At 42.3% G+C, this 27,095-nt stretch overlaps 1 protein-coding gene across 2 annotated transcripts in view; it reads left to right on the top strand.

Annotated features, from left to right (window-relative positions):
* LOC144684661 (protein phosphatase PTC7 homolog) overlaps window positions 1-27,095 on the top strand; it is a 140,349-nt gene that overhangs the window by 80,443 nt on the left and 32,811 nt on the right. For both annotated transcript variants that reach the window (XM_078548739.1, XM_078548738.1), the window contains exon 3: window positions 10,000-10,198. In XM_078548739.1, the coding sequence (XP_078404865.1) occupies window positions 10,000-10,198 (199 nt within the window). The remainder of the gene's footprint in view (window positions 1-9,999; window positions 10,199-27,095) is intronic.

Below are 27,095 nucleotides of genomic sequence, written 5' to 3'. Positions count from 1 at the left end.
GTGATGTCATCTTGTAACAGTATGATCCCAATGCCTACGTCGCTTGCGTCAATGGCCAACTTAAATTACTTGGTATGATTGGGTACTGCCAAAACTGGTGTCGTAGTTAATACAGATTTCAAATTATTGAATGACTTCTGACATCCCATTGAAACTTCTTGTTCTTTTTTAATAGTTCAGTCAGTGGAGCAACCACTTAGCTAAAATTTGGTATAAATTTCCGGTAAAACCCACACATGCCCAGAAATCTCAAAACTTCTCGTTTTGTTGTAGGCACTGGGAAATCCACGATAGCCTTGACTTTCGCATCTCTTGGAGCTACCTTAGCATGTCCAATGGTATGGCCTAGATACGTAACTTGCGCTTTTGCAAATTCATTTTAGCCAAGTTCATCACCAAATTAGCTTCTTGTAATCAAGAAAATAATTCTTCCAGATGCTGTAAATGCTCCTCTCACGTCTGACTGAAAACGATCAGATCATCAATATAAACAGCACAATTGCTTAGACCTGCAATTACTTTGTTTGCCAGTCTTTGAAATGTTGCAGTGCATTCTTCACACCAAATGGCACGACTTAAAACTGATATAGTCCATTTGGCTTCAGAAAAGTCGATATCTCCTTTGATCTCTCCGACAACAGTACCTGCCAATATCCTTTTAACAAGTCAATCTTTGTGATAAATTTCAATTGTCCCACTTTCTCAATGCAATCTCCCAATCGTAGTGTAGGATAGGAATCCACTTTTGTCACTGCATTCACCTTTCGATGGCCCACACACACTCTTTGTGTTCCATCCATTTTCGGTGCCAGCACAATAGGCGAACTCCAGTTACTGCAACTAGACTCAATGATATCATTTTAAAGCATTGAAATTAATTTCTTTATGTACTTGTGATAACTTTGCCAGATTTAATCTATAAGGATGTTGCCTTATTGAAGATGAAACTTGTAAAGACACATTATGTATAACTAAATTTGTCTTTCCTAACTGATAACCAGGGAAAGAGTAGGGCCTATTAGGGACCAAGGGGGCAGCTTGTGGGTGGAACCAGAGCACATCGCTAGAGTGTTGAATGAATACATCACGTCAGTCTTCACCCAAGAGAATGAGGATGAAGGTATTGAACTCGGGGAGAGAGACTGCAAGGTTCTTGAGCATATTGGTATAGGGAGTGACAAGGTATTGGAGGTGTTGGCAGGCTTAAAAGTGGACAAATCTTCAGGTCCGGATGATTTGTGTCCCGACTGCTGAGGGAAGCAAGGGAGGAGATCGCAGGGGCTCTGACCCAAATTTTTAATTCCTCTCTGGCCACGGGGGAGGTGCCAGAGGACTGGAGAACAGCTAATGTGGTTCCGCTATTTAAGAAGGGTTGTAGAGATAAGCCAGGGAACTACAGGCCAGTGAGTCTCACGCCAGTGGTAGGGAAACTATTGGAGAAATTTCTGAAGGAGAGTATCTATCTCCACTTGGAGAGGCAAGGTTTGATCAGGGATAGTCAGCATAGCTTTGTCAGAGGGAGGTCATACCTAACAAATTTGATTGAATTTTTTGAGGAGGTGACCAGGTGTGTAGATGAGGGCAGTGCAGTTGATGTAGTTTATATGGATTCCAGCAAAGCGTTTGACAAGGTCCCACATGGGAGACTTATAAAGAAGGCAAATGCACATGGGACACAGGGTAATTTGATAAGGTGGATTCAAAATTGGCTTAGTTGTAGGAGGCAGAGGGTGATGACAGAAGGATGTTTTAGTGACTGGAAGCCAGTATCCAATGGCGTACCACAGGGATCTGGGCTGGGTCCCCTATTATTTGTCATTTATATAAATGACATAGATGACTATGTGGGGAGTAGGATTAGTAAGTTTGCGGATGACACAAAGATTGGCCGGGTGGTTAACAGTGAAGTTGAGTGTCTTGGGCTACAGGAAGATATAGACGGGATGGTCAAATGGGCAGGTAAGTGGCAGATGGAATTTAACCTTGAAAAGTGAGAGGTGATACACTTTGGAAGGAGTAATTTGACAAGGAAGTATTCAATGAACGGCATGGCACTAGGAAGTTCTGAGGAACAAATTGACCTTGGCGTGTGTCCGTAGATCTCTAAAGGCGGAGGGGCATGTTAGTGGGGTGGTGAAAAAGGCATATAGGACACTTGCCTTTATCAATCGAGGCATAGATTACAAAAGTAGGGAGGTCATGTTGGATTTGTATAGAACCTTGTTGAGGCCACAGCTGGAGTACTGTGTGCAGTTCTGTTCGCCACATTATAGGAAGGATGTGATTACACTGGAGGGTGTGCAGAGGAGATTCACCAGGATGTTGACTAGGATTAAACATTTAAGTTATGAAGAGAAGTTGGATAGACTTGGGTTGTTTTCGTTGGAGCAGAGAAGACTGAGGGGCGATCTGATCGAGGTGTACAAAATTATGAGGGGCATGGACAGGGTGGATAGGGAGCAGCTGTTCCCCTTAGTTGAAGGGTCAGTCACGAGGGGACATAAGTTCAAGGTGAGGGGCAGGAGGTTTAGGGGGGATGTGAGGAAAAACTTTTTTACCCTGAGGGTGGCAACGGTCTGGAATGCACTGCCTGGGAGGGTGGTGGAGGCGGGTTGCCTCACATCCTTTAGAAAGTAACTGGATGAGCATTTGGCACGTCATAACATTCAAGGCTATGGGCCAAGTGCTGGTAAATGGGATTAGGTAGGTAGGTCAGGTGTTTCTCACGTGTCGGTGCAGACTCGAAGGGCCTCTTCTGCACTGTGATTCTGTGATTTCCACTAGTAGGTTTGCATGACTGCAATAGCTTTTCTGAATCACTTTGACACTTGTTTGGAAGGTAACTCAATATTTCATTTAAATTTTCAAGTACCTCCTCATTATCCAATTTGATTAGAGGAAAATCAGTTTGAGTCCTGCACTTCTACCTCTTTCTCATCATTTCCCTGTGTCTTTCTAATTCCTAATTCCATTGGAATTTCATGAGCAATCCTCAGCATCTCATTTCTATACCCAACTGGGATAACAATCTGATGCACCTCACTCCAGCTTTCATTTGCTGAGACATGATCTGGCCTCCATTTTCTCATTAAAATATCTCCCTTAAGGTAATAACATACTGGAATACATTTTGCTTCTGTTTCTGAGTAAGCTGCCTGATATATAACTGTTTTAATTGCAGATCATTTTTCTGTAACTCCATTAACCTCCTTGAGTTAAACACTTCAGCTGAATTGTCCTGTAATCTTTCCTCCTGAACAATGTTAGCAAACAGTGCCAGCTAATTGGATTTCAACATCTTTTTGCCTTTGAACTGCCTGCCCTTCTTGTTTTTCTTGTTTCAACCTGTGTGCCTGTGATCTCGTTATCACACAAACTGGAAACAATCCAGGATGCACCTTCTGTAACATCTCTGTTGAAAGCACTTCTACAGGCTGCTCAACTACCATAGGCATCACCCACATCTGTGGACCCAGCTATATCATTACCCAGAATAAATTGAACCCCTGCAACCACCACTTCAACAATAACTTCACCTGTCCTCCATTTGCTCTTTAAATTTACCTTCCACAATGGAATAGATTTAGCATTTCCATGAACCTCACTTATTATCACTCCTGTTCCTGCAATACTCCCTCTGAACGACAAATATCGCTACCCCACAACATTAAGGATTGACTGGCCCCTGTGTCTCTTAAAATTTTAACATCTTTACCTACTCCACCCTGTAGACATGAAAAGACTTTCTCTTCACACACACAAGTCTTTAAACATTTCTGTAACCTGCTTCTCAGAATTCTCTTGGGTAAATTGTGAACACATTCCCACTTCTTGACCTACCACTGATTCTTCCTTTTTTACTTGTACACGAACCACTTGTTTTTCCTGTGCCTGAACCTCAGAACCCACAGTACTTTTACTTCCAGAACTTTTCTGCACCCCAATAATTCCAACAGATTTTCCCTGCAACTCCCAACACACTGACTTCATGTGCCCCACTTTATTACAATGAAAACACCTCAATTTTCGAATGTCACTCCTACCCTCAGCACCTTCCTTTTTATCAGATAAAAAAATTACTGGGAATTTCCAGCTACTCCTCTTCCCTGTCTACCTACCTTCCTTTCACCTTCCTACTTTCTATCCTTTTCTGATTTGGAAGGGTGACGAAGAAAAGGTTTAGCTCTATGAACTAACTCATAAATATCAGCTATCTCTGCTGCTTGTCTTACCATTTGGACCCTCTTCCTCCACCTGAGTTCTCACTACTGAAGGAATTGAATCTTTAAATTCCTCCAAAAGAATTACCCCTCTAAGAGCTTCATATGTTGCCTCTATTTTTAACGCCCGTATCCACCGGTCAAAATTACTTTGTTTTACACACTCAAACTCAATATAAGTTTGCCCAGGCTGTTTTCTCATATCCCTAAACTTCTGCCTGTATGCTTCAGGAACCAACTCATATGCACTCAAAATAGCCTTTTTCACCACATCATAATTCACTGAAACTTCTTCAGCCTGTGAAGCATATACCTCATGTGCTCTACCCACCAACCTGGATTGCATCAACAATGTCCAGTTCCCTTGTGGTCATTTCATCTGTTTAGCTATCTTCTCAAATGAAATAAAGAATGCTTCAATATCTTTTTCATCAAACTTTGGAAGAACTTGTACAAACTTAAGCATCTCCCCACTGGGTTTTAGGTTAAAGGTTTTTTCATCATCAGAACTCTCCTCAGAATCCGAGATCTCTTTTTTAGCTTCCAACCTTTTAAGCAAGTATTACCTTTCTCTTTTTTTCTCTTTGCCTTGCCTCTCTTTGTTTATCCTTCTCTCTCGCCTGAAATTCCAGTTCCAGCTTCCTTTCTTTCTTCTGCCTTTCTCCTTTGAAACGTCCTTTCTCTTTCCTTTGCTTCAAATTCACGTTTTTTCAGTCCCTTGTTCAAGTTCAAGCATCTTCATTTGTAACTGAAGCCTCACTACCTCCAGCTGTGACTCACTGGTGTCAGGTAGCACTTCCGACTGTAGATGCTGTGCTATACCTTTAATTATATCTGTTTTCCTAGACCCCACAGGTAACCCCAATTGTAATTTATATGCCAACATTGTTAACTTACTCATAGTTATTTTTTGTAACCCAATTGAGAGCTATATCTTCTACTCCCAGACAAGTCTTAGCAATTGTGAAAGCCATCTCGCAGTTTCACTACCACCTGAATTCAAAGTGCTTCTCACACTCATAACCTTAAGATGCACCAATTCCAAACCAATCAAAGAGTTAAAAATATTATCCTGGACGAGCCCCAAATTGTTATGACACAGCAGTTGGGAAAGGCTGAGTTGTTTAAATCTCAGAGCAAAACTTGAACAACTATCATAACCTATATTTTCAATTGGTATATTTGAGATGCAGCTCTGAATTCAGGAATAAAACCACCAAGCCTCAAGAGGTTTTTTTATACAAACTAAATTAAACATTTATTAATTTAACTAATTAAACACATACACATGTCTACAAATTACTACCATAATAACTTTTAAACAAATTCCCAAATTAATCACTCCCAGGTAAGTCGTCTTCAAGGCAACAATAACCCATGGGGAGAATTTTCTCCCTGTCGGGCAGGCCGGTCGGGAGCGGGCGCGGAGCCAGTTGCCGCCCACAATCAGCTGCGCGCTGCCATTTTAAGTGGGTGAGCCAATTAAGGCCCGCCCAGTATGACACACGCCCATTAGCCCTCAGTGCTACCTGTGTGGGCAGGGGGAGGAAGGAGAGTCGGGGCCTGCGTGTGAAAGAGCGCAGAAATCTCCCTGAGGCACGGATTAAGTTTGGAATGAAAGTTTTCATTAAAGACAGAAAAAAATTATTTAGACATATCCCCTCGTGTGACAGTGTCACAGGAGCTGCGACATATTTATGAAGTGTGAAAAAAAATTTTTATTTATTCAATTAAACCTTCATGAAACCTCTTCCCGCCTGTGGGTGAGGTTTCATGAAAAATACGAAGACTGCTTGGGCTCATTGCCTGCCCACCAACCTTAAGGTTGGACGGGCAGCCCTGCCAATATCTTTAATTGGTTTAATAATGGCCTTAACAGGCCTTTGACAGTTCGGGCGCGCAGCTGACTCCGGTGCGCGCCCGTCGAACGGAAGATCAGAATGACATGCGGTGACGTCATGCTAACTTTTTTGTTTGATGCACAAGAACACCCAGATCCCTCTGTGCTGCACTTTATTGGAGTCTCTCTGAATTTAAATAATAGGCTGGCTTTTGATTCTTTCTACTAAAGTGCATGACCTCACACTTTATTACATTAAACTCCATCTGCCAAGTTTTTGCCGACTCACTCAACCTATTTATATCCCCTTGCAGATTTCTTATGTACTCATCACGACATGCCCTCCCATCTATTTTTGTATCATCAGCAAATTTGGATACATTACGCTCTGCCCCCACCTCCTTTATTAGTCATTAATATAGATAGTAAATAATTGAGGCCCTAGGACTGACCCTTGTGGCGCTCCACTAATTACGTCTTTCTAACCTGAAAAAGACCCATTAATCCCGACTCTCTGTCTTCTGTGTGTTAACCAATCCTCAATCCATGATAAAACATTACTCCCAATACCGTGGGCTCCTGTCTTGTGCAATAACCTTTTATGTGGCACCTTTTCGAATGATTTCTGGAAATCCAAATGTACTGCATCTGCCAGCTCCTCTTTGTCAGCTCTGCTTGTTATATTCTCAAAGAACTCTAGCAAACTTGTCAAACATGATTTTCCTTTCACAAAACCATGTTGACTCTGTTTGATTGCATTAAGCTTTTCTAAATGTCCTGCTATTTCTTCCTTAATAGTTTTCCAATCCGCTGCGACCCTTCCGGAATCCAGTGAGTTCTGGAATATTTCGACCAATGCCTCCACCAATTCTGCAGCCACTTCCTTTAAAATCCTTAGATGCAGGCCGTCAGGTCCTGGCGACTTGTCTGCCTTTAGTCCTATTAGTTTGTCAAATACTTTGTCCCTTATGATAGAGACTGTTACAAGGTCTTTCCTCCCATTAGCTCCTTGCTCACTGATATCTTTATTGCATGACAGTTTCCGTTCCCTAAAAGGAATTTAGTCAACTAGTTAAGTTTCTGTGGGTTTTCATGGATACTTGCTGGCCTACAAATTAGGTGATTTTTAAGACTTGCATAATTTCTCCCTGCGTTGTTTATCTCTACATACACTGCTACCTTTGGAAGCCTTCCTGTCTCTTTTGATATCCCGTCTAACCTATCGCGTCAACTCCCAGACCCTGTTTATATCTCCCGTGTACTTTGAACCTACTCCTGCACCCATTTGATTGCTCGTCTCACCTTGGGTCCATTTTGTGTAACATGGATCAGCTACAGGAACTCAGTAAATGAATGTGTGTGAAAGCCAAAGCGATAAAGGGAGATGAAAGGCAGAGAGTCATAGGTCTGAAAAAATTGGATGCAAATGGATAATATTTGATAAAATGACTAAAACGTCATAGAGTAAGAGAGGGCTACAGCAAAGAAAAAGGCCCTTTGGCCCATCGACCCTGCGCCGGTCAAACAAGTATCTAATTATTCTAATCCCATTTTCCAGCACTAGGCCCATAGCCTTGTATGCCATGGCATCGCAAGTGCACATCCAAATACTCCCTAAATGTTATGAGGGTTTCTGCCTCTACCACCCTTTCAGGCAGTGAGTTCCAGATTCCCACCACCCTCTAGGTGAAAAAATTCTTCCCCACATCCCATCGAAACCCCCTGCCCCTAACATTAAATCTATGCCCCCTGGTTATTGATCCCCCCCCACCAAGGAGAAAAGTTCTTTCCTGTCTACCCTATCTATGCCCCTCATAATTTTATGCACCTCAATTGTGTCTCTCCCCCCCACCCCCTCAATCTCCTCTGCTCCAGGGAAAATAATCCCAGTCTATCCAATCTCTCCTCATAAATAAAACTCTCTAGCCCAGGTAGCATCCTGGTGAATCTCCTCTGCAGTCTCTCTAGTGCAATCACATCCTTCCTATAATGCGGATTCCAGAACTGCACGCAATACTCTTGCTGTGGCCTAACCAGCATTTTATACAGTTCCAGCATAACCTTCCTGCTCTTATATTCTATGCCTCGGCTCATGAAGGCAAGTATCCCATATGCCTTCTTAACTATCTTCTCTACCTGTCCCACTACCTTAAGGGACCGGTGGACAAGGTTCCTCTGATCCTCAGTACTTTCCAAGGTCCTACCATTCATCGTGTATTCCTGTGCCTTGTTTGTCCTGCCCAAGTGCATCACCTCACATTTATCCGGATTAAATTCCATTTGCCACTGATCAGCCCATCTGACCAGCCCGTTCATATCCTCCTGTAATCTAAGGCTATCCTCCTCACTATTTATCACCTCACCAATTTTCGTGTCATCCGTGAACTTATTGATCAACCCTCCTACATTCAAGTCTAAATCGTTTATATATACCATAAACAGCAAGAGACCCAACACCGATCCCTGTGGAACCCCACTGGACACAGGCATCCAGTCACAAAAACGACCCTCGACCATCACCCTCTGCTTTCTGCCAATTCTGGATCCAATTTGCCAAATTGCCTTGGATCCCCTGGGCTCTTATCTTTGTTATCAGTCTCCTTATCAGGACCTTATCAAAAGCCTTGCTGAAGACCAAATAGATTACGTCAAATGCATTGCCCTCATCTACACACCTGGTCACCTCTTCGAAAAATTCAATCAAATTGGTCAGACGTGTGTGTGTGTGTACATGTTGACATCGATGACCCTCAATGGTTCACAGTCGGTCAATCACTTTTGAAATTCAGCAATGTTGTCAGCAGACAAGTCAGCCTTTCTGTACCTGCCATGCCTCTCAGAAAATGGGACGAATAGCTATTTTTAACATTTTCTGTGTTGGCTCCCTTGACCAGTTTCTTCTCTTCTAGCTTGTTTTTATAATTATCTTTGTCCAGTGTTATCCATTTGGAATCGTCTTTATCTTTATTCTCTGGTATTGATTTCAGTGTTGCTCACTGGGTATAACTAACAACGTTAACTTAACTTCAGCATAATGAAACATCCCAATGTGTTTAACAGGAGCATTTTGAAACAAAGAATGATACCAAGCCACATGAGATGTTATGTCAGATTGATTAAAAGCTTGGTCAAAGAGGTAGGTTTTAAGGAGTGTCTTAAAGGAGGAAAGTGAAATAGAGAGGTGTTGCGAGGGTGTTGCAGAGTTTGGGGCCTTGACCACTGAAGGCACGGCTGTTGATGTGGAGCAGTTATAATTAGGCATGCACGAGGCCAGAATTATAGGAGTGCAGGTATCTTAGAGGGTTGTGGAGCTGGAGAACATTAGAGAAATACCATGTCGTCAAACAGTGTGACCTCTAGCTCACCACCTATAAGGCTATAGGTGGCTGGCTAGCTTCTATTAATGTGATTGGGTATAAGGTGGCCTAATTAAGAAACTGATGATTGAACTGGGCTGTATAGTTTAATGGTTAATGACTTACAATCACATCTGTCATCAATGCACTAAAATACTCGAAGCCTTTAATTTTCACTTGGGTTGTTTCTGATCAACAAGGGACGAGATGGAGTAAATAGCTTCCAACTCTGTAGAGGTTCAGTTCAAGTTTCGAAAGCAGTCCATGGAGTTGTGCCTGCATTTTATGGCCTGAATCTTATCAATGCATATGTTTTCTATTTTTATTTGATTTGCAGCACAGTCTTTTTTTTATTATTTTTTTTCATTCATTCACGGGATGTGGGCATTGCTAGTTAGGCCAGCATTTATTGCCCATCCCTAATTGCCCTCAAGAACTGCCGCCTTGAACCGCTGTAGTCTACTCAAAATTGAAGGTTCTCTTATCCTGTAATAGTTGGATTAAATATGAAACACCACGGAGCTGAAATTGTATTGTGCAGTTTTTGTCAAAACTCATGATGTCCCTGTTAATTTGTCCACAGGTAGCAGTACTGCTTGTCTTGTAATTCTGGACAGGCAGAAACGCTGTTTGTACACGGCTAACCTGGGAGACTCGGGCTTTCTCATAGTTCGTGATGGGAGGATTATACACAGGTCGGATGAGCAACAGCATTACTTCAACACTCCCTTTCAATTGGCAATCGCACCCCCTGAGGCCCAAGATTCAATACTCAATGATAGGTAAGAGGAGCTGTGTGCATGGTATTCATGTGATAGCATGGTGAAGAATGAGTGAGTGAAGAAACGGAATATTTCACCTGTGTGATCAAGTCTGCTCAAGTCTGGTATGAGCATACGAATTAGAAGCAGAAGTAAGCCACTTGGCCCCTCGAGCCTGCTCTGTTATTCAATAAAATCATGGCTGATCTGATTGTAACTCCACATTCCCACCTATCCCTGATACCCTTTCACCCTCTTGCTTATCAAGAACCGATCTAGCTCTGCTTTAAAAATATTCAAAGACTCTGCTTCACTGCATATTGAGGAATAGAGTTCCAAAGACTCTTGACCCTGGGAGAAAGAATTTCTCCTTATCACTGTCTTAAACGAGCGATCACTTATTTTTAAACAGTGACTCCTAGTTCTAGATTCTCCCACACGAGGAAACATTCTCTCCACATCCACCCTGTCAAGACCCCTCAGGATCTCATATATTTCAATCAGTCTTCAATTTCTCTTACTCTTCTAAACTCCAGTGGATACAAACCTAGTCTGTCCAACCTTTCCTCATAAGACAAACCCACCCATTCCAGGTATTAGTCTAATAAATCTTCTGTGAACTGCTTCCAATGTATTTACGTCTTTCCTTAAATAAGGAGAGCAATACTGTACACAATATTCCAGATGTGGTCTCACCAGTGTCCTGTACAACTGAAGCATAACCTCCCTACTTTTGTATTGAATTCCACTCGCAATAAAGAATAACATTCTACTAGCTTTCCTAATTACTTGCTGTACCTGCATACTAACCTTTTGTGATTCATGCATTCGGATACCCAGATCTCTCTGTATTTGAGCTCTGCAATCTCTCTCCATTTAGATAATATGCTTTTTTATTCTTCCTGTCAAAATGGACCATTTCACATTTTCCCGTATTATATCCCATTTGCCAGATCTTTACCCGCTCACTTAACCGATCTATACCTCCTTATGTCCTCTTCACATCTTCCTTTCCTACCTATCTTTGTGTCATCAGCAAATTTAGCAACCATGCCTTCATCCAAGTCATATATATAAATTGTAAAAAGTTGAGGCTCCAGCACTGATCCCTTTGGCACGCCACTAGTCACATGCCGCCAACCAGAACATAACATGAGAACATAAGAACTAGGAGCAGGAGTAGGCAATTCAGCCCTCAAGCCTGCCCTGCCATTCATTACGATCATGGCTGATCTCATTTCGGCCTCAACTCCAATTTCCCGCCCTCTCCCCATAACCTTTTAACCCATTACAAATTAAAAATCTGTCTATCTCTTCCTTAAATTTATTCAGCGTCCCAGCATCCACTGCCCTCTGAGGTAGTGAATTCCACAGATTCGCGACTCTTTGAGAAAAGTAATTCCTCCTCATCTCTGATTTAAATCTACCACCCCTTAGCCTAAAACTATGGCCTCTCATTCTAGAATGCCCCACAAGGGGAAACATCCGCTCCACGTCAACTTTGTCTATCCCCTTTAGCATCTTATATACCTCAATTAGATCTCCTCTTATCCTTCTAAACTCTAGTGAGTATAGGCCTACACTGCTCAATCTCTTCTCATAAGACAAGCCCCGCATCTGTGGAATCAATCTAGTGAACCTCCTCTGAACCGCCTCCAGTGCAACTACATCCTTCCTCAAGTAAGGGGACCAAAACCGTGCACAGTACTCCAGGTGCGGTCTCAACAATGCCTTGTACAGTTGCAACAACACTTCCCTATTTTTTTACTTTATTCCTTTAGCAATAAATGCCAAAATTCTATTAGCCTTCCTTAATACCCGCTGTACCTGCATACTAGCTTTCAGCGATTCATGCACGAGGACACCCAGATCCCTCTGCACTGAAGCATTCTGAAGTTTCTCTCCATTTAAATAATAAGTCGCCTTTTTATTCTTCCGACCAAAATGGATAACCTCTCACTTATCCACGTTAAACTCCATCTGCCAAATTTTGGCCCATTCACCTAACCTGTCCATATCCATTTGTAAATTTCTTATTTCTTCATTGCAACTTACTTTCCCACCTATTTTGGTGTCATCTGCAAATTTAGCTATAGTACTTTCTATCCCTGAATCCAAGTTATTAATATAGATTGTAAATAGTTGGGGCCCAAGGATCGAACCCTGTGGCAACCCACTAGTTACAGCTTGCCATTCAGAAAAAGACCCATTTATCCCGACTCTCTGCTTTCTGTTGGTTAGCCAATCCTCTGTCCAAGCTAATATATTACCTCTAACTCCGTGTGATCTCATCTTGTGTATTAATCTTTTGAGCAGCACCTTATCAAAGGCTTTCTGGAAGTCCAGATACACTACATCTATAGGATCACCATTATCCACTTTGCTTGTCACTTCTTCAAAGAACTCTAGCAAATTAGTCAAACACGATTTACACTTCATAAAACCATGCTGACTCTGATGGATTGCATTTTGACTTTCCAAATGCCCCATTACTACTTCCTTAATAATGGATTCCAACAATTTCCCAACGACAGACGTTAAACTAACTGGTCTGTAGTTCCTTACTTTCTGCCTCACCCCCTTTTTGAATAAGGGTGTTATATTAGCATTTTTCCAATCCACTGGAACCTTTCCAGAATCCAGGGAATTTTGGAATATTATAGCCAATGCATCCACTATCTCCGCTGCCACTTTCTTTAAGACCCTGGGATGTAGGCCATCAGGTCCTGGGGACTTGTCACCCTTTAATCCCAATAGTTTGCTCAGTACTTTTTCTCTAGTGATGGTGCTTGTTCTAAGTTCCTCCTTCTCTATATCCTCTGCACTACCTGTTACTATTGGGGTGATACTAGTGTCCTCCACCGTGAAAACGGAGGCAAAATATTGATTAAGCATCTCTGTCATTTCTGCGTTTCCCATTATTAACTCCCCAGTCTCGTCCTCCAAGGGACCAACATTCGCTTTAGCTACTCTCTTTCCTTTTATATACTTGTAGAAGCTTTTGCTATCAGTTTTTACATTTTGCACCAGTTTTCTTTCATAATTTACCTTTGCTCTTTTTATTATTTTTTTAGTAACCCTTTGTTGATCTTTAAAAGTTTCCCAATCTACTAGCCTGCCACTGACCTTTGCAATTTGGTATGCCTTAGTTTTTGCCTTTAAGTTATCTTTAACTTCCTTGCTTAGCCATGGATGCTTTTTCCCTCTCTTACCATCTTTCTTCCTCATTGTGATATATTTTACTTGAAAAAGACCCATTTATGCCAACTTTGTTTCCTGTTAGCTAGCCAGTCTTCTATCCATGCCAATATGTTACCACCCCCCACACACACCATGAGCTTTTATTTTCTGCAATAACCTTTGTGGCACCTTATTAAATGCTTTCTGTAAATCTAAGTACAGTACATCCACCAGTTCTCCTTTATCCACAGCACATGTTATTTCTTCAAAGGACTCTTATAAATTGGTTAAACATGATTTCCTGCTCGGAAAACCATGTTGACTTTGCCTGATTACCTAGAATTTATCTAAGTGCCCTGCTGTAACATCTTTAATAATAGCTTTAACATTTTCCCTATGATAAATGTTAAGCTAACTGTAGTTTTCTGCTTTCTGTCACCCTTTTTGAATAAGGGAGTTACATTTTTATTTTCCAATCTAATGGAACCTTCCCCAAATCTAGGGATTTTTGGAAAATTAAAATCAATGCATTAACTATCACACTAGCCACTTATTTTAAGACCTTAGGATGAAGTCCATCAGGACCCTGGGACTTGTCAGCCTACAGTTCCAACAATTTGCTCAGTACAACTTCCCTGGTGATTGTAATTTTCCTGAGTTCCTCCCTCTCTTCAGTTTCCTGACTTACAGCAATTTCTGGGATGTTACTTGTATCTTCCATAGTGAAGACCGATGCAAAATACCTGTTCAATTCATCTGCCATCTCATTTTCCATTATTAGTGGCCCAGAATAATTTTCTGTAGACCAACACTCACTTCATTAACTCTTTTTAAAATACCTATAGAAACTCTTACAACTGTTTCTAGCTAGCTTTCGCTCGTACTCTAATTTTCCCCTCCTTATTAATCTTTTAGACATTCTTTACTGTTTTTTATATTCTGTCCAATCTTCTGACTTGCCACCCATCCTTGTGCAATTATATGCTTTTTCTTTGAGCTTTATACTAACTTTTGTACTTAACCACAGAACCCTTTTCTCCCCACACTTGAATGACTGACTCCCTGTAATATGGTCAGTCAGCTCATTCACCCTAGAGCACCCGCTCTCATCCAAACAAGCTGAAAGAACCTCAAACCTGTTGGTCAATGGCAAAGGCTGATCCTCCTACACTCCTGCCGCCTGGGTTCCCTTACCTGCCTCACTTGCAATCAGACCCTCTTGTCCCTGACCACTGACCAAATCAGAAGACCCTATCCTAAAGGGTGTGACCGCTTCCTGGTACAAAGTGTCCAGGTATCTTTTCCCCTTCCCTGATGCACTGCAGTTCAGCTTCCAGCAGATGTGTTTGCCCTGGATCACAACAGAATCCAGGAGCTCCCACATGCTGCAGCCTTGATACATCACCTGTCCTGCCATCCTTATTGTGTTTTAATTAACTACTTAATTATTCTATTCATTAATTATTTCCCTTTTTTACTTATTTCATTAGCCTTGCCACCAGTTCGGCTACTATTTTAAACCTTAGGAATAAAATAGACCTTAACCACTTACCAGATACTAACCAAACAACTAGCTCCTTCCCCTGTAGTAGAGTAAGAACCAGTTCCTACAGGGTGAAAAAGTTAGAAAAAGCAAAGGGGCACCTCCTTCTTCTCTTCCCCTAACTCCCTCACTGAGCCATCTCTCAGCACTCTTGTTCAAAGTTGCATTGAGAGGCCTGTATTTATATACTCTGAAACTAGCCCAGCTCCAGGTACAGAAAAATCAGTTTAAGTTAGTTTCCTTAATGAACTAACTTCAACTGATATCCAGTGGAGAGCTTGTACATCCACGCTGAAGCCTGAATGAAATTTAGAATTTAAACAGTAAATTTCACTTTGATGTTAAATACAGACAAAATTAGATTTTTAGAAAAAGATTAAGATTCCCTCACTTGACCAACTCTCGGCACTCCTGCGAGGCACCATATTCTTCTCACTTTGAGTAAATGTAATGATTGGATCTTTTACTGGACTGAATCCCAATGTCAGTTAGAGTTGCAAAGCATGAATAATCTCTTTGTGGAGAAGTTCCCTGACAGCACCATATCCTAATGAACAGTGCTTGCGAAGACGCATGCAGCTAGTTCCGCTTTTGATGCCGATGTTAGCTCAGTTGTTCATTGTTCCCAAAGTAGTTCTGACATCTGGGACATGCTAGTTGGATTCCATTTCCTGATTCTGCTGCAGTAATTTCCTTTTAGCTCAAAAGCAGTTTGGCAAATGTAGTTCTGTGCAATTCTGCCTCTTGTTGAAAAGAACCTATTCTTTTCTGCTTTGCTAAGTGAACTAAGATGAACTTCCACTTTAAAGACCTTGTCACAGAATAAAGTTGCCTATCGATAGGAATGAGGGGATGTAGTTACTGTTCAGCATTCATCTTAATGTAATGTGTAAATATTATAAGTAAATAAAGAGAAACTGTTTCCGCTGGTAGGAGGGCTGGTAACCAGTGAACACAGGTGTAAGGTATATGGTAAAGGAACCAGAGAGGAGGTGAGGAGAAATGTTTTTACAAACTGAAAGGGTGGAGGAAGCAGATACAATAGTAACTTTCCAAGGGGATTGGATAAATACTTGAAAATAAAAATTGTGCTGTGCTATGGGGATAGAGCAGAGGAATGGGACTAATTGTATAACTCTATCAAAGAAGTGGCACAGATGGGCCAAATGGCTGCCTCCTATACTGCAATGATTCTATGATTTCAGCTTCCAATCCTATGATAAATGTTAAGCTAACTGTAGTTTTCTGCTTTCTGTCACCCTTTTTGAATAAGGGAGTTACATTTTTATTTTCCAATCTAATGGAATCTTCCCCAAATCTAGGGATTTTTGGAAAATTAAAACCAATGCATTAACTATCACACTAGCCACTTATTTTAAGACCTTAGGATGAAGTCCATCAGGACCCTGGGACTTGTCAGCCTACAGTTCCAACAATTTGTTAAATGAGTAATTGCCAAAATTCAATTATAATTGATCAGGAAGTGGAAAAGAAGCTTGTTCTCCCATCTGCCCAGTTGGGAATGTGTGGCACAAGGAGAGCTGCAAAAAGGAAGAACAAAAAGTGGAAGCTTTATCTTCTAAACTCTCCCCTCACTGCTTTCAAGGCAGAAGTAATGGGGAGCCTTCAAAATGCGAACATTCCATATGTGAATTATCTAAACTTGAGTGAGAGGCAAAGAGGCATTCTGGAAAGCCCAGATAACTAATTTTCCAGGAAAGGTGGGACCAGGCTATATGCCACTGTGATGTGTTGTTTCACCCTGAAGCAAGAATGAATCTGGATACCTAGCACAAGTAGCTGTGTGACTTCCATGGTTATTGCCATTTGCCTTCTTCCTGACTTCATAGCGTGCATAACCCAGAGAGAGCACAGTTTGGAGGCAAGTTTTAACTGTTTGAGTGCACAATGTCACTGAATATCAGGCGAATATTTCAAACAGAATGATTAGTCAGTGGTAAGGTATGGGCATCCAATCCTTTTGCTGCTTTTAAATTCATGATCTATTTTTGGGAAGGTCCAATGCACCTCAGTCACATGGCCCAATGCATGAACAGAATGCTAGAATAGGAAAGGGAATATCTATTCTCAGTGGGAGGATGTTTAGAATGCACAAATGAAATCCACATCCATGTTTTTGATTCTTGCCCAAATTGTGGTTTTAATTGCTCTTATTATTTCCTTTTGTATGACTAGGAAACTCAGACAGTTAAAGGGACAAGTTCATTATCTCCAAGGAAGAAATACTCCAGATTACTCAGCTGAAATCAAAATGAGTAAAAACCCATTTCACAGGTGTTCCAGGGTTACAAAGTGGGGAAAATTGGAAGGTCAATGAGTACCTGTAAAGGATTTAAGACTAACAGTGACAATGGTTAATATAAGGATCTTGGATAAGTGAAGTTAGCTTGAGTCATGCAGCCAATCACTTGGTGTTACAAACTTTAGCTGACACAAAACCAGCTAGAAGGTGAAAATGTGTTTTGGAGCAAAGCAGCCAGAGCGGACTGAAAAGGTTAAGAAAGCAGAGGAGTAGTAGATAATACTGGAAAGCTTGAGGAAGTTCAGATAAACAGAGGCTTTTGCAGTAGCTATGTTTCTGCCCTTTGTGAAACAAAGTCTGTTTGCCACAGTTGGCTGAAGGTTTATAAAATGAAAGTGATTGTGCAAAGGAGGAGGAGCAGATTTGTTATCTAGCATGACAAGAGAAAGGACCTAGATTCTGACCCAGGCAAGGTACTTTGAATCATGAGTATGTAATTCCTCATGGCTTGTATTAGAAAGGTGGCATAGTACCAAGAATGATCTATCAATCTAATGCTTAGTTAAGTTCAGGTGAACTTTGGAACTAATGAAGTTATACCGAGCTAAATGAGTTTCTTGAATCAGTTGACATGCTAACTGGTACGCTCACACCTTGCCAAGAAAGGGATGAAATTGGAATAATTTTCAGGTGTTTTTCTTTCGACTACCAGAGTAGAAATGGCCGTGAGATGGTTTTGTCTGGCACCTTTTGTTATATATACTCTCACAATTGAGTCAGCCTTTGTGTTGAGCTCTGTTTAGATGTGGTGGTGTGATAATCCACCTGTTAACTTGGGAAAGACTCTTCAGAATGCACAGTCTTTGTGATGGCTTCAATACAGAGCCAGTTGTTTTGCTCTGTGTATGTGCTGCTGCAGTGTAACATAATTACTACTCTGGAGAGATGCCCATGGCCTGTACCTTGCTTTAATTATAAATCTGTGACTGACAGAGCCCTGGCATGGTCAATGCCTAACCTTCTCCCTACCTGGCTGGCTGCCAGTGCTTCCTCCTTTAACATCAGAGTAGTTTACTGCTTTCTGAGTATCTTGTAGATTATACCATGCACACATGGATTGTCTTTCCAGTCAGCAGTTTTATTTTTGCACTGTAAACATGATGGGGACTCTGTCCAACAACAAGTGGATTTCAATCTGCATCCCACTAATCATTAATTAAATGGACAGCTCGGCGTGCAGTGCTGTCTCTTGACAAACTCTCATCACTACATTGCTAAATGTTTTCTGACTTCAGTAATGAGCTCCAGCTGCTAACATTTTTTTAAAAATCCTTGGAGTATTGGTCCCACTTGTCAAAAATCATGTCATGATTCCACTGCTACTAAGCAGGTATGATATACACTGCAATCTGACCATGCGAAGTTTGCATCAGTTCAGTTTTTAACTCTGCAATTGGGTAGATTAGCCTGTTCCATGAATCAGATCATGATTGATCTGTACCTTAACTCTACTTTACCTGCCTCAGCTCCATATCCTTTGATACCCTTGTCTCATAAAAATATGATTTCAGTCTTGAACATTTTAATTGACCCAGCATCCACAACCTTTAAAGGGAGAGTTCTAGGTTTTCACTGCCACATTGTGTCAGAGAGTCCTCCCTGGTTTCTCTCCTAAATGGCCTAGCTCTAATTTTATGCTCTGAATTTCTCCATCAGAGGAAATTGTTTCTGTGTATATATCAACCCCATTGAATTCTTCTCAAAATTTTAGTTCCTCTATTTTGGTCAGCCCTCAACTTCTAAGCTCAAGTGAATACAAGTTGTTAATGCAACCCGTTCTCTTAATTTAACCCTTGATACAATTCTGAATCTGTGCTGCACTCCCTCCAAAGCTAATACATCCTTCCTGAGGTCCAGTGCTCAAAACCAATGGGATCTGACCAAGGCTCTGTACAACTGAAGCACTATTTTCTCACTTTTGTTTTTCAGCCCCCTTGAGATGAAGGCCAACATTATTTTAGCCACTGAGATTACATTTTTGGCCTGTGTACTAGCTTTTAATGATTTATGCATATAGACACCCAATTCCTTTGCTGAAACAAAGCTCAAAGTTTCTCAGCATTGAAAAATAATAATCTGTTTTGACTTTTTTTTGGAAATACTTAGCAGGCCGGGCAGCATCTGTGGAGAGAGAGAAGCCAAGTTACCATTTTGGGTCGATGACCTTTCAGCAGAACTGATTTGTCTTCCTGGGATCCAAAATATATGGCCTTACGCTCCCTGACATTGAACTGCCATCTACCACTGATTGGCTATTCTTACAACTTTTAATAAAATATTACTAATAAGGCTTCCTTTTCCCCTTTCTCATGTTTCCTGTCTCTCCACTTGGTTTAGTCACTTCATTTGGTTAGTAACCGTGTCCCACACACACAATGAAAGGATCAAGTTCAACCCACAAGCAATAGGAGTTTGGTTGATTTCGGGAAGGTGCTGCTGTAGAAGGTATAACAAGCCTTAGCGCTGTGGGTTAACAAAAAGAAGAATTGACCAGGCTATCTGCTTCTAATTGATGGGACTATTTGGAAATGTTAATGGCTCGAAGCTTTATTTGAATACATGGCTGGATGGCCGTTTCTATTAGTAGAAGAGTTCCTTTAGGAACAGGAACTTCCAGATTTTTACACTGCCATGTTTAATGGTGAACCTTCAGTCACATTTGGAGAGTGGAACTTGTATTTATATAGCATTTTTCATGTCCTAAGCATGTCCCAAGGTGCTGTACAGCCAGTAAAGCACTTTTGAAGTCACTGTTGTAGGCAAACATTCGTCAACATGTACGTGGCAATATGCAGAGCAATGAGCTAACAGACTAGACATTCAATGATGTTGGTTGAGGATTACATTTTGGCCCAGGACTGTGGGAAAATGCTCTTATTCCTCTACAAATAGCACCGTGGAATTCTTTATTCCCAACTCAGCAGGAAAATTGGGCTTTGGTTTCAATTCTTATCCAAAAGGGAGCATCTCGATCGGTGTAGCACTGAAGTGTCAATCTAGGTTGTGCTCAAATCAGAATGGTGTTTGAACCTACAGCCTCCTGCTCTGAAACTGCTTTAAACTGCTTCATCTTTAAATCACTGAAATCTGCCACCCTCTCCCATCATCTCTGAAGGTAGAAAATGTTGGCAGTTTGTGTACTGGCTAAATGTTTAGATTTATTTACAAGTGGAAATAGCACACACAGACAAAGGTATTGAACAGCCCACAAGATGGGGGTGGGTAATGTGCCCTTTACAAGTCTGTTTTATAGCCTGAGCTGCACAAGACCGGGATTCTTTTAGAGCTCAACAAGTTGGGCAGTAATCTGTGTACAACATTGCATCTTGATAGTCTAGCAGCCTTTGAGGTCCGTGTTCTGTGATCAAGTAAGTAGGAGCCGCTGACTGCAGTGATGAGCGGTTAATTGTATTATCTGGATTCAGAGTACCTACAATTACTCTGACTATGTCGATCCAATTTGCTACTAAAACAAAATCCCTAGCTGTCAGATCTACTATCATTACCTGGTTCTTGCAGACAGTTTGCCTCTTATCCTTTATTTTTAAACAAGCTATTTACTGCCCCCATTTTGACCTTTGCCATTTTAAAAGTAATACTTATAAAATAAGCAATGTTCCCATTTCATTACAGTCAGCATCTGTAGCGATGTACCACAACAAAGAATGAGCAGCATCAAGAGGACAAAGTTATCAAGAACAAAAAAACTAGCAAGGGGCTGGGGGAGTTGGTGAAGGAGAATCAAAGTCAGAGGCCAATGAGCAGGATTGTGTCTCTCTGTTTAATCTGTGTATGTAGAGTTCTGAATGGGTATAGCAATCACTGTAATACTGTAGTGTAAATGAGGCTTCCCTACTGTTGCCAGAGGTAGTGCACACCATCGGAGTAGCTGCTTTCTGCTAATACAACATAAGAACATAAAGAAATAGGAGCATTTCCTACTTACCTTGTCACAGAACAGTTTCATTTTTTCTCTCCGCCCTTTCTTGAATGGCGGTGTTATATTTGCTCATTTCAAATCTGCTGAAACCCTTCTAGAATCTAGGGATTTTTAGAAATGACACATCTGTGGTCTCTCAGAATCATGGAATATGGGGTGTGGGTGGGAAAGTGGAGTTGAAGCCAAAGATCAGCCAATGATCATGTTGAATGGTGGACCAGGCTCGACAGGCTGCAAAGAGATACAGACAGGATAAATGAGTGGGGAACAAAGCAGGAGGTCAAAATCATTTTTTTTCGAGGGCCTTTTTTGAGATTTTCTTGAGGGCTACATTTTGGTTTTCAGGCTGCCTAGTCCGTGACTCCCCTAAATTAATTGATGATTTACCTCATTAAATTTCCTTCATTACAATAATGCCTACACTGCCAATGTATTTCATTGACTGTAAAGCACGTTGGGATGCCCTAAGATCATAAAAAAGTACTTTAAAAGTGCAAGTTGTTCATTACTATTTGGGATCTTAGTATATTCAAAATGGCTGTTTGTCCCTAATGCAGTCACTACACTTTAAGTAATTCACAGTATGTGAAACGCTTTGAGATGTGATAACACATAAATGCAAATCTCTTGTATGAAATAAAACTGTTCAGTATTAAATTATCCAATTAACAGTGTTCATTATAACAGCATCCACGACATTTTCCCCCATAGTGTATAGCTCCTGAACTTATGCAGTTTTCAGCTAAAGTCCATGATCACTTGTAAGGAATTAATTACTTCAATGACTTCAAGTTTTCCAAGCTCCCAGTTAGCTGACAAGTTTTTTGGCAGGTTTGAAACTGTGTTCTCCCCATCTCGCCCTCTCTTTCTTCCCCCTCCAACCATTCCTGCAGCCTGCCCCCCACCCCGCTCTCCACCCCGGCCACCTCACCTGGGAGAGAGACCTGTACAAGGGAAGCTGAAAATGAGCATGCAGATACAACAAGCAATTGTGAAATTGAATGGCATGTTGGCCTTTATTGCAAGGGGATTAGAGTGCAAGAATAAGGGAATCTTGCTATAAGTGTATTGGGCTTTGGTGAGACCACACCTGGAATACTGTACTCAATTTTGTTCTCCATATTTACTTGCCTTAGAGGCAGTACAGAGAATGTTCACTAGATTGGTCCCTGAGGTGAGAAGGTTGTCCTATGATAGGCTGAGTAAATTGGATCTGTATTCTCTGGCGTTTAGAAGAATGAGAGGTGATCTCATTGAAGCATACAAGGTTCTGAAGGGGCCTGACAGGGTAGACACAGAGGTTATTTTCCTGGGGAACCTAGAACAAGGGGACACAATCTCGGGATAAGGTGCCAATCATTTAGGACTGCAATGAAGAGAAATTTCCTCACTCAAAGGATTGCGAGTCTTTGGAGTTCGTTACCTCAGAGTTGTGGATGCTCCATCATGGAACACATTTGAGGTTGGGAAAAATAATTCTTGGTCACTCTGAATCGAGGGATATGGGGAGCAGGCAGGAAACTGGAGTTGAGGTGAAAGATAAGCCATGATTGTATTGAATGCTTGCACACGAACATGGGAGAGAGCTCATCCTGAGTGAGACACAGTCGTGGTGTGCTGCTCGTGCTCCATGTGGGAAGCCGGGAACATTTACGGTGCCCGGGACCAGCACGTGTGCAGGATGTTTGTCCAGCTGCAGCTCCTGGAAGCTCGGGTTTCAGAGCTGGAACGACGGCTGGGGACACTGTGGAGCATCCGCGAGTCTGAGAGCCTTGTGGATAGCACGTTTAGAGAGGTGGTCACACCGCAGATGAAGGGACTTGAGGAAGGAAGGGAATGGGTGACCATCAGGCAGTCCAAGAGAAACAGGCAGGCAGTTCAGGAGTCACCTGGGGTCCCGCCCGCAAATCGATATTCCATTTTGGAGGCTGTTGAGGGCCCTGGTTCCTCCAGGGAGTGCAGACAGAGCCAAGCTTCTGGCACCACAAGCAGCCTATCTGTACAGGAGGGGAGGAAGAGCAATAGTAACAGGGGCTTCTATAGTCAGGGGAACAGATAGGCGCGACTGTGGCCGTCAGCGTGACTCCAGGATGGTGTGTTGCCTCCCTGGTGCCAGGGTCCGGGATGTCACTGAACGGCTGCAGGGCATCCTAAAGGGGAAGGGTGATAAGGCAGAGGTCATGGTACAAGTTGGTACCAATGACAAAGGTAGAAAGAGGGATGAGGTCTTGCATCAAGAATTCAGGGAGTTAGGCAGTAGACTAAAAAGCAAGACCTCTTGGGTTGTAATCTCTGGATTACTCCCAGTGCCACGTGCTAGCGAGCTCAGAAATAGGAGAATAGCGCAGATGAATATGTGACTTAAGAGTTGGTGCAGGAGGGAGGGTTTTAAATTCCTGGATCACTGGGACCGTTTCTGGGGAAGGTGGGACCTGTACAAGCGGGACAGTCTACATCTGAACCAGAACGGGACTAACATTCTTGCGGGCGGGTTTGCTATTGCTGTTGGGAGGAGTTTAAACTAATTCGGCAGGGGGAGGGGACACAATGTTAGCAGAATAGGGACACGTCATAATACAGTAAAACAATCAAGTCAGAGAGAGTACAGCTGCATTAAGTTTCAAGGGAGTAAGGCAAGGTTGGATGGCCTCTACTTTAATGCCAGGAGTATTACAGGTAAAACGGATGAGTTAAGGGTGAGGATTGACATGTAGAATTGTGATATAGTAGCCATCACTGAGACATGGTTGCGGGAGGGGCAGGATTGGCAGCTCATCATTCCGGGATATAGAATCGTCAGGCGAGACGGGAGGGGGTAAAAGAGGAGGAGGCATTGCATTATTAGTTAAGGAGTCAGTTACTGCAGTAAAGAGAGATGATATCTTGGAGGGGGCATCGAATGAAGCTTTGTGGGTAGAGCTTAGGAATAAAAAAGGGGCAGCCACATTGTTAGGTTTTTATTATAGATCCCCAGATAGTCAGCGGGAAATTGAGGAGCAAATATGTGCACAATTTGCAGAGGTGTGTAAAAACAATAACAATAGGGTACTTATATAAGGGCTTGGATGGAGTGGATTTCTTGAAATGTGTACAGGAGAACTTTTTAGGTCAATATGTAGAGAGTCCAACAAGGGACGGCGCAGTGCTGGACCTAATTCTGGGGAATGAAGCCGGACAGGTGGCTGAGGTGGTGGTGGGCGAGCATTTTAGTGATAGCAACCACAACATGGTACAATTTAAGTTTGTTGTGGACAAAGAAATAGACAAGTTGCAAAAAAATGTTTTGGATTGGGGGAGAGTAGATTTTAGTAAAATAAGGCAGGATCTGGCCAAGGTAGACTGGGAACAGCTACTTGTGGGGAAATCTACAGAGGAGCAGTGGTGGTGTTCAAAAAGGAAATGGGGAGGGTACAGGCTCAACATGTTCCCTCTAGGGTGATAGGAAGGAGTAACAAGCCCAGAGAACCATGGATGACCAGAGATATTCAGGATACGATGAGAAGGAAAAGAGAGGCTTTTAGCAGGTACAAGGGAAGCAAATCAGCGGAGGCATTAGTGGAGAACAGAAAGTGCCGGGTGGAGCTTAAGAAAGCAATTAGGAGAGCAAAGAGGGAATATGAGAAAGCTCTGGCTGGTAAAAGTAGGGAAAATCCCAAGATATTCTATAAGTATATCAATGGGAAGAGGATAACCAGGGAAAGAGTAGGGCCCATTAGGGACCAAGGAGGCAATCTATGGGCAGGGCCAGATGACATCGCTAGAGTGTTGAATGAATACCTCACATCCGTCTTCACCCAAGAGAATGAGGATGAAGGTATCGAACTTGGGGAGAGAGATTGCGAGGTTCTTTAGCAAATTGATATAGGGAATGACAAGCTTTTGGCAGGCTTAAAAGTGGACAAATCTCCAGGTGATTTGTGTCCCAGACTGCTGAGGGAGGCAAGGGAGGAGATCGCAGGGCCTCTGACTCAAATTTTTAATTCCTCTCTGGCCACGGGGGAAGTGCCAGAGGACTGGAGAACAGCTAATGTGGTTCCGCTATTTAAGAAGGGTTGTAGAGATAAGCCAGGGAATTACAGGCCAGTGAGTCTCGAATCAGTGGCAGGGAAACTATTGGAGAAAATTCTGAAGGAGAGAACCTATCTCCACTTGGAGAGGCAAGGTTTGATCAGGGATAGTCAGCATAGCTTTGTCAGAGGGAGGTCATGCCTAACAAATTTGATTGAATTTTTTGAGGAGGTGACCAGGTGTGTAGATGAGGGTAGTGCAGTTGATGTAGTTTATATGGATTCCAGCAAAGCGTTTGACAAGGTCCCACATGGGAGACTTATAAAGAAGGCAAATGCACATGGGACACAGGGTAATTTGATAAGGTGGATTCAAAATTGGCTTAGTTATAGGAGGCAGGGGATGATGACAGAAGGCTGCTTTAGCGACTGGAAGCCAGTGTCCAATGGCGTACCACAGGGATCTGTGCTGGGTCCCCTATTATTTGTCATTTATATAAACGACATAGATGACTATGTGGGGGGTAGGATGAGTAAGTTTGCGGATGACACAAAGATTGGTCAGGTGATTAATAGTGAAGTTGAGTGTCTCGGGCTACAGGAAGATATAGACGGGATGGTCAAATGGGTAAATAAGTGGCAGATGGAATTTAACCCTGAAAAATGTGAGGTGATACACTTTGGAAGGAGTAATGTAACAAGGAAGTATTCAATGAATGGCATGACACTAGGAAGTTCTGAGGAACAAAGGGACCTTGGCGAGTGTGTCCATAGATCTCTGAAGGCAGAGGGGCGTGTTAGTGGGGTGGTGAAAAAGGCATATGGGGCACTTGCCTTTATCAATCGAGGCATAGATTACAGAAGTAAGGAGTTGTATAGAACCTTGGTGAGGCCACAGCTGGAGTACTGTGTGCAGCTCTGGTCACCACATTATAGGAAGGATGTGATTGCACTGGAGGGGGTGCAGAGGAGATTTACCAGGATGTTGCCTGGGATGAAACATTTAAGTTATGAAGAGAAGTTGGATAGACTTGGGTTGTTTTCGTTGGACCAGAGAAGACTAAGGGGCGATCTGATCGAGGTGTACAAGATTAAGAGGTGGCATGGACAGGGTGGATAGGGAGCAGCTGTTCCCCTTAGTTGAAGGGTCAGTCCTGAGGGGATATAAGTTCAAGGTGAGGGGCAGGAGGTTTAGGGGGGATGTGAGGAAAAACGTTTTTACCCAGAGGGTGGCGACGGACTGGAATGCGCTGCCTGGGAGGGTGGTGGAGGCGGGTTGTCTCACATCCTTTGAAAAGTACCTGGATGAGCACTTGGCATGTCATAGCATTCAAGGCTATGGGCCAAGTGCTGGTAAATGGGATTAGGTAGGTAGGTCAGGTGTTTTTCACGTGTCGGTGCAGACTCGATGGACCGAAGGGCTTCTTCTGCACTGTATGATTCTGTGAATGGCCGAGCAGGCTGAGGGGCTGAATGGTCTTCTGCTCCTATTTGTTATGTTCTTATATTAAAGTTGAATTTAGTACTTCAGATCTAATCGTTGTGTGGATCTCCCATTGTGATAAACTCAGCTATTCAGTACCACCGTGTTGACCTGGCACCAGTAGGAAGAGCAAGTTGACTGCATCAATTCTAGTAGGATATAAAAGTACCTCTATGTCGATAGTATGCTGTTGCCATAGCCAGGTGGCAGTCCTGCCCTCAGCATTGTCTAGGACATGGCTTTGAGTCTCTAGACTGCATGTCAGAGGCACAGGAAACATAATCCTCTTCCTATTAACCCTCCAGCAGATGTCAGGTCATTGAGAAGATGAATGGCCATCTGAGATTCAGGCTCTTTGGGCATTGCTCTCCAGCACCAATAGAAAAATATCCTAAAACAAGCTTTCAATGTACTGAAGTCATTGGCTTTTAGTATTTCATTC

Source organism: Cetorhinus maximus, chromosome 9 (genome assembly GCF_964194155.1).
Source record: "Cetorhinus maximus chromosome 9, sCetMax3.hap1.1, whole genome shotgun sequence".
In the NCBI taxonomy this organism is placed as follows: domain Eukaryota; kingdom Metazoa; phylum Chordata; class Chondrichthyes; order Lamniformes; family Cetorhinidae; genus Cetorhinus; species Cetorhinus maximus.
Note: the sequence above shows the minus strand (reverse complement) of the source record. Positions and strands in the feature narration are given on the sequence as shown.